Source organism: Atractosteus spatula, chromosome 4, assembly GCF_055471065.1.
Source record: "Atractosteus spatula isolate fAtrSpa1 chromosome 4, fAtrSpa1.hap1, whole genome shotgun sequence".
Classification (NCBI taxonomy): Eukaryota; Metazoa; Chordata; class Actinopteri; order Semionotiformes; family Lepisosteidae; genus Atractosteus; species Atractosteus spatula.
Window position 1 is genome coordinate 8,497,844 of NC_142709.1, and position 6,000 is coordinate 8,503,843.

Below are 6,000 nucleotides of genomic sequence, written 5' to 3' on the forward strand. Positions count from 1 at the left end.
AACAGAAACAGCAATACATTTCTCCATGTAAAAACAATACTTAAGAACTTATAGCTGATGGAAGCCCATTCATTTTTAATTAGCCAGAATGAAATCAACATCACTGCACACAGCAGCAAAAATGGACCCGACACACAAAACACTGTCATAGTATGTTAAATGTTTTTATAGAATATAATTTCCCCTTTTTTAATCTAATGATAATTGTTAGGACAAGAGTCCAAACATGAATGGAAAAGTAAATGCTGCTTTCCCATCACAAAATAAAAGACATTAAAAATCTTCACAATTTCTTAATGTATGTTTATCACACCAGGACAATGGGGTTAACACACCTACTCTTTTCGAGAAATGCCCTGGGATTTTTAAAGTTAAGTGTCCCCATCTCTACAGGGACATTAGGACCCACACAGACTGCAGGGTGAGCGCGCCCTACTGGTCCCACTACCACCATTAGTTACATGTTATTAAAATCTTGCCATTAAGACAAGGTGTGCACCTGCTATGTAGGAACCCCTGTCACAGGCAGATAAGATCAGAGCACAGACTTGAACCAGCAATCTCTTGACATTACAGCATTATTTCAGCTGGAAACCTCCGCTCATTGCATTTACTTTCAGCTCATTCTACGTGGTGAACTCACCCCTGGAGCAGTGACTGGGGGGTTGGTGTCGGCCCGTTCACAGCATAAACCCCCAGGCTGCTGACGCCACTGCTGCCCATGCTGCCTGAGCTCTGGGCAGTCTGGGTCCTGTCAGGGTAGCCGAGCGGCAGGCTCTGAGGCCTGGCACAGTAATAGGGTGTGGAGTGGGCATCTCTTGGCAACGCCTGAGCAAAGAGCGCTGTATAATTCGCAACCTGAAAAGAAAAAAAGAATGGTCAGATGTTAACAACATGTAAATAATACTGGATTTGCAGCTCTTGAAAGTGAAGCCCTCTCAAATATCCAGACTGATCTTCTCAACCAGTTCCAGCCGCAGCTACCCACCTGAACTGCTTCAGTCTACTTCTGCTGCAACCCACTATGCCTTCCTCTAAATCTTTTTCTGGATCTCTTCGGCGTTCCTTCTCTTCCTCCCTGGGCTACTTGCCCCGCTCTCTCACTAAACCAGCATTCCGTCTCTTCACAGCGATCTGTTCCAAGACCAGGCTCTCACCACCCCCTATTCCTTTACAGATGTCGTCGTTATACTAGTAGGTGTGCCTCACAGCTACTCTAAGGACCCCAGCAAAAGGAAAGCTTTTGTTATGGGACTGTTATGGTATTATCATTGCCAACACTATCTGAACTTTTACTAGGAATGATAAATTAAAGGCTCTGAAACTGACGCCTGTCAGTTTGTCTGTGAACACAAATGCCAAAGTATCTTTGCCGCCCTTGTGAAAGAAATGGAAATGTACAGGAAGTTACAATATCAACACTACTGACTTAGACAAGTTTTCAACATAACTTAATTACACCAAAAATTCACACTCTGTCTGCATTCTTTAAACTGATCTGATTGCTATTCATAGACCAAAATACTGATTCTGTGTCATGGTGCTCTGGAAAGAGTTTTATATGATAGTTTCCACAAAAGTCAACAGGCAAAAGTAATTCCAAAATAAAATGACATAATCCTAGATAGTGAAACTGATCAATAGGTTCCTGATTTACACTGTGCTGGATTCAGGTAGAGTACAGAAAACCAACTACATTAACAAATTAGTTTAGACCATGTAACATATTTATTGTTCAGTGTCACCTGACACTTTACTTGTGCTGCGAATACTTGAAATAATGCAAACATCTGCTTTACAGTCACTTCTGGACTAAAAACAGCAGCAAATTATACTATTTATACACATCTGCCTCTTCTGTGTAATTTCTGACAGAGAACATGAAACTATTCATACATTTAACAGAAATGTTTGCATGCAATGTTGCTTTTAACCACTACCCTGCTGCCACCGGTATTACTTTTCAGTTTAAGGTGTGCATTTTGCTTTGTAAATAAAAAGATGCAGACATGGAAAAATGAAACTTACATTCTAAGTACAAAGTAATGACAAAAACGGATTTGATTTCATTACCCTGCTAGGTGGTTTACGAGGATCCTCACAAAGGCTGAGCAGGAGGTACAGTATGGACCATCTATTCTTCAGCACACCCTGTGTAGAAAACGACAGGTCTGATATTATCCAAGAAATACAGTTTTATTTCGATGTATAGAATCAAGCTATGCTAATGGATGCAAACCACCGATTACATACCACGTATCTCAATGGCTGTGTTTCTATGTAGCTAATAAACTCCACTTTCTATCGCCATTCTCAAGAGGATATCCTGCATCTTGCACCAATGTAAATTCTTATAGAAATGTATATTCTTCATGTCACAGGGAATATGCAAATGACCTACGGTCTCTAAAAAACAGAAACGGCGATGTCCTTCATCTCATATTTGTCACATGTCCTTACTAGGTTTTTCAGTTCAGAACTTTCTCACCATTACTGGGAAGTAAACAGCCCCCTTTTTAAATAAGAAAGGATACTTCTGAACTTTATTATGCATTACAACAGCAATTATTATTGCTATTTACTAGGGGGAAATAAGAATGACTCTAAAGTATAGGCCTTTACTGTTACTACTCAGCTACTGCTACAGTTACAACAATAATATTTAATGTTCAATAAAAAGTTTGAACTACAACACTTCTTGCACTACATACAGTTTGTTTAGCCTCTGGATGTGGGAGACAAACCTTTCCCTTTTCCACATTTATCAGAGAACTGAAATTACAATTTACCCTGTTTATGTAAGCTGAACATTATGGTTATGGCGGTAGCCTGAAATGGAATATTACCAAGGAATTATATTCAATTACATATTTTAGTAATGGATTTTGCATTCTGCTGAAATAGCATTTTTGCAAAAGATCCAATTTCATATACTACATTTTGCAGATGTGACCAAAACAGTACAGGAAATAAGCTTAACTTTCCTTCTTGTTAGATGCAGTATAATACCAAGCAACTGCTTCATATAAAACTAAACAGTCATTCAGTTCAATTCCAAAATAAAGTTAAGAGTTGCGCAGCAGCAAAGAATTTCAATATCTCGTACAGACCTACAGAGTCTATACAAGAGTTTTACCTTTTCAAATCATTCTGTAAATATTTAACATTTTTCAAGCACTTGCATGATTAACCCAATGCCTCAAATCTATTCTGCTACAACAGCAATACCACCGATACTGGAATAGAAGAGAGTATTCAAACTGAAAGGTAATATAGCCTTATCTTTTCTGCGTTTCATGTATTATCGTTTTGTTTTCAATACGTTTCTCAAAAAACAAACCTGTGACTGAAGTTTCCTGTGAAGCTCAGAAAAAAGTGCTGCATCTGCTTCTCTTCTTTGCTTCACAACTGCAGAAATAAAGTGCCTGTTAAATCATGATAAACACCACAATCACATTAAATATTAAAATGACACTATGTGACATGAATATGGCGTGATCTCCCAAATGTAATTGTTTTTTCTTCCCAGAGATAAACATTTGCCATTAAGAAAACAATAAAAACCTTTCAACCCAGAAGAGTGTTGTTTAATTAAGATATTGATGATCACAATATAAATGGAGGTTTTATGGAACCGTATAAAGGGAAATCTTAAGGGATACTGTTTCTGACACATACAGAAATCATGTTTTCAGAACTTACAATTAGATGCATGAACTGAAAAAACTAAGAAATTACACACAGCATACTATTAAGGGCTTAATATTAAGATTGCAATATTAATTAACACTTCTGAAAAAAACATGCAATATCAAAAGGTTTTATTTTAAACAAACTCACGTTCCTTCTTGATCTTTTCACCAACAAGAAACTCATCCCGTTCAATTGTAGGAGCATAATTACTTCCAATGACTCGCACAGCATACTGGAACTGGTGGGCGACATCGGCTGAAAAAAGAAGAAGATAATTTCAATGACAATAACTACAATCCAGCAGATCCCGAGATTACAGGCCACCACAGCAAACTGAGATATCACACAGGTGGATAATGTCACAGAGATTCTCAGGCCTTAAAGAAAAGAAAATTCTTAAGCTCTTTAGCTCAGCTTTCAACCTCAACATCCTGACATAAGAAGGAACCAAATTGTGTGTGCTTTGTGACAACAAGACTGTGACTCCCAGCAAATCTGAATCATGAACAAGTGGGTCTCTGCTGTGATGCCATCATGTAAGTATAAAGACACTAAAAATGGAGAACGTCACTGAGCCCTACAGACAAAGGGGACCAGAGAAGAATGAGGACAACAAGCAGCCAAATGTCTCAGATTTAGGCCAATGTAAATCACAATGCACCATATTCCTCTTCCACCACATGAATAAAGGCCTTGGTGTTACAGCTGAAGAACTTCCTTAACAACAGTCTGCCAAGAACACAAGGAATCAAAAAGCAGCAAAGGCCTTCATGAGGAATAATACCTTCTTTCGGCAGCCGGCGAGACTGTTCTAAATGCAGTCTATTCGTTCTTCCCTAAAACATCTGAAGTTACAATGTTTTAAAAAGTTCATGAATAAAGGGTCCTGCGATTTCAGTTGGAAACGACCACTGTTCACAGTTACAGCTTCAGGCACATTCTGGATTTTGGTATACAAGAATCAGTTGCTTTTTAAGAGTAAAGATAAATACAAAAAAATCCTTCCTGTGTTATTTAAACGTGAACTGTCTTCACCCCCATCTGTTCACCTTCAGTTGCAGGGAGCCCAGATAAACCACTAAGATTCCCCACTGAGAGGCTGGGTAAGGAATGACAACGCTTGAAGCCATGAACGTCCCCCTTGACCTCGGCCAATTTCCGCCAGATCACAAACTTCCTAAAAGCTCACAAACAGTAGAATTTACCAAACCATTAAGCTCCGTGCTCATATTTTTTGTTTTGCATCTGACAAAAATTCTGGGATCATATTGTGCCAATTAAGATACAGCTCATAATATCCGATTTCGGTTATAAAGCGCTATTAAAGGCAGTATATAAGATAAATATTACACTGGCACAGGGGATTACAAAACTATACGCCTGTGAACTGGAGTCTTTCAAATAAAAGCACTTCTTCATCACATTACAATAGCAACTCAAGGACAAAGGACTTTTATGCTTCTTTGCCAAAGAAATATATCCCGACTTTCTTCCATCTTTATCGACCTACCAATCATGTCATAATTTCATCAGGGCCAATTCTCAAGCCACTACATTCACTACAAATAGAAATGGTAAATGAGTCTTCCCCCAACTAGCAAGATAAAAAACACGCCTGCTGGCGGCCATCGTGAATTAAAACCGCGTAATTATTATAGTTGTTTTTATCAAATAAAATGTGTCTAACGATACCAGACATCTGATCAAGACATGAACACTGGCCTGTTCTGCAGATTTCAACAGTCAGAGAAAGAGGGGACTGTTAGCGAGGAAAGGCGCTTTATTCACTACTCCATCAAAAAAAACCTCCTGCTTCCAACGTGGAAAGACGATCATTTCGGCGTGGCCTTATTGATTTGTTTTCTCCCAATATGCGTACTGTAAAAACATCTACTGACTCATTCTCTGTGCTCATGCAGTATGATGTTGAACTATGATGGAACAAGCACATTACTTAAAATATTCCCCTTGCCGCTGTTACCTTCGCTCTTCCCAGTTATCCTGCAACAGAGACTTTGTAGCAAGACGTTGGGCGATTTTTGATCCAAGCCTGCCATATCAGGGATCTGTCCAACACGGCTCCGGGTCGCTGTCCAAATCTACCTGCAGCCGTTATTTTTGCCGTGGCTTTCCGCTCTTAGCAACGGCGCCATTTTCGCTAAACCCGCCGACAGCGCTCTTCACTGTGTTATCTATGGAGGTGTCCCATAATCCTCCGAAAGGCAAGGGAGAATCGAACAAAAATACTGCCCTCCGAAGAACGAGAAACGCAAGAGAGGTTCCTAGCATGACATCAGTTCCTACCTT

The 6,000-nt window shown here is 39.3% G+C and overlaps 1 protein-coding gene across 2 annotated transcripts in view; it reads right to left on the reverse strand.

Moving 5' to 3' along the window:
- The window catches only part of tubgcp3 (tubulin gamma complex component 3), a 29,933-nt gene extending 24,045 nt beyond the window's left edge, over positions 1-5,888 (reverse strand). Inside the window, exons 1-5 of one of the 2 annotated variants that reach the window (XM_088914608.1) lie at positions 5,675-5,888; positions 3,841-3,948; positions 3,341-3,408; positions 2,074-2,151; positions 644-858 (exon numbers count right to left, since the gene is read on the reverse strand). In XM_088914608.1, the coding sequence (XP_088770734.1) occupies positions 644-858; positions 2,074-2,151; positions 3,341-3,408; positions 3,841-3,948; positions 5,675-5,750 (545 nt within the window). In that variant the 5' untranslated portion in view covers positions 5,751-5,888. The remainder of the gene's footprint in view (positions 1-643; positions 859-2,073; positions 2,152-3,340; positions 3,409-3,840; positions 3,949-5,674) is intronic. The other variant, XM_088914609.1, reaches the window with a different exon arrangement.
- Between the last annotated feature and the right edge of the window lie 112 nt (positions 5,889-6,000).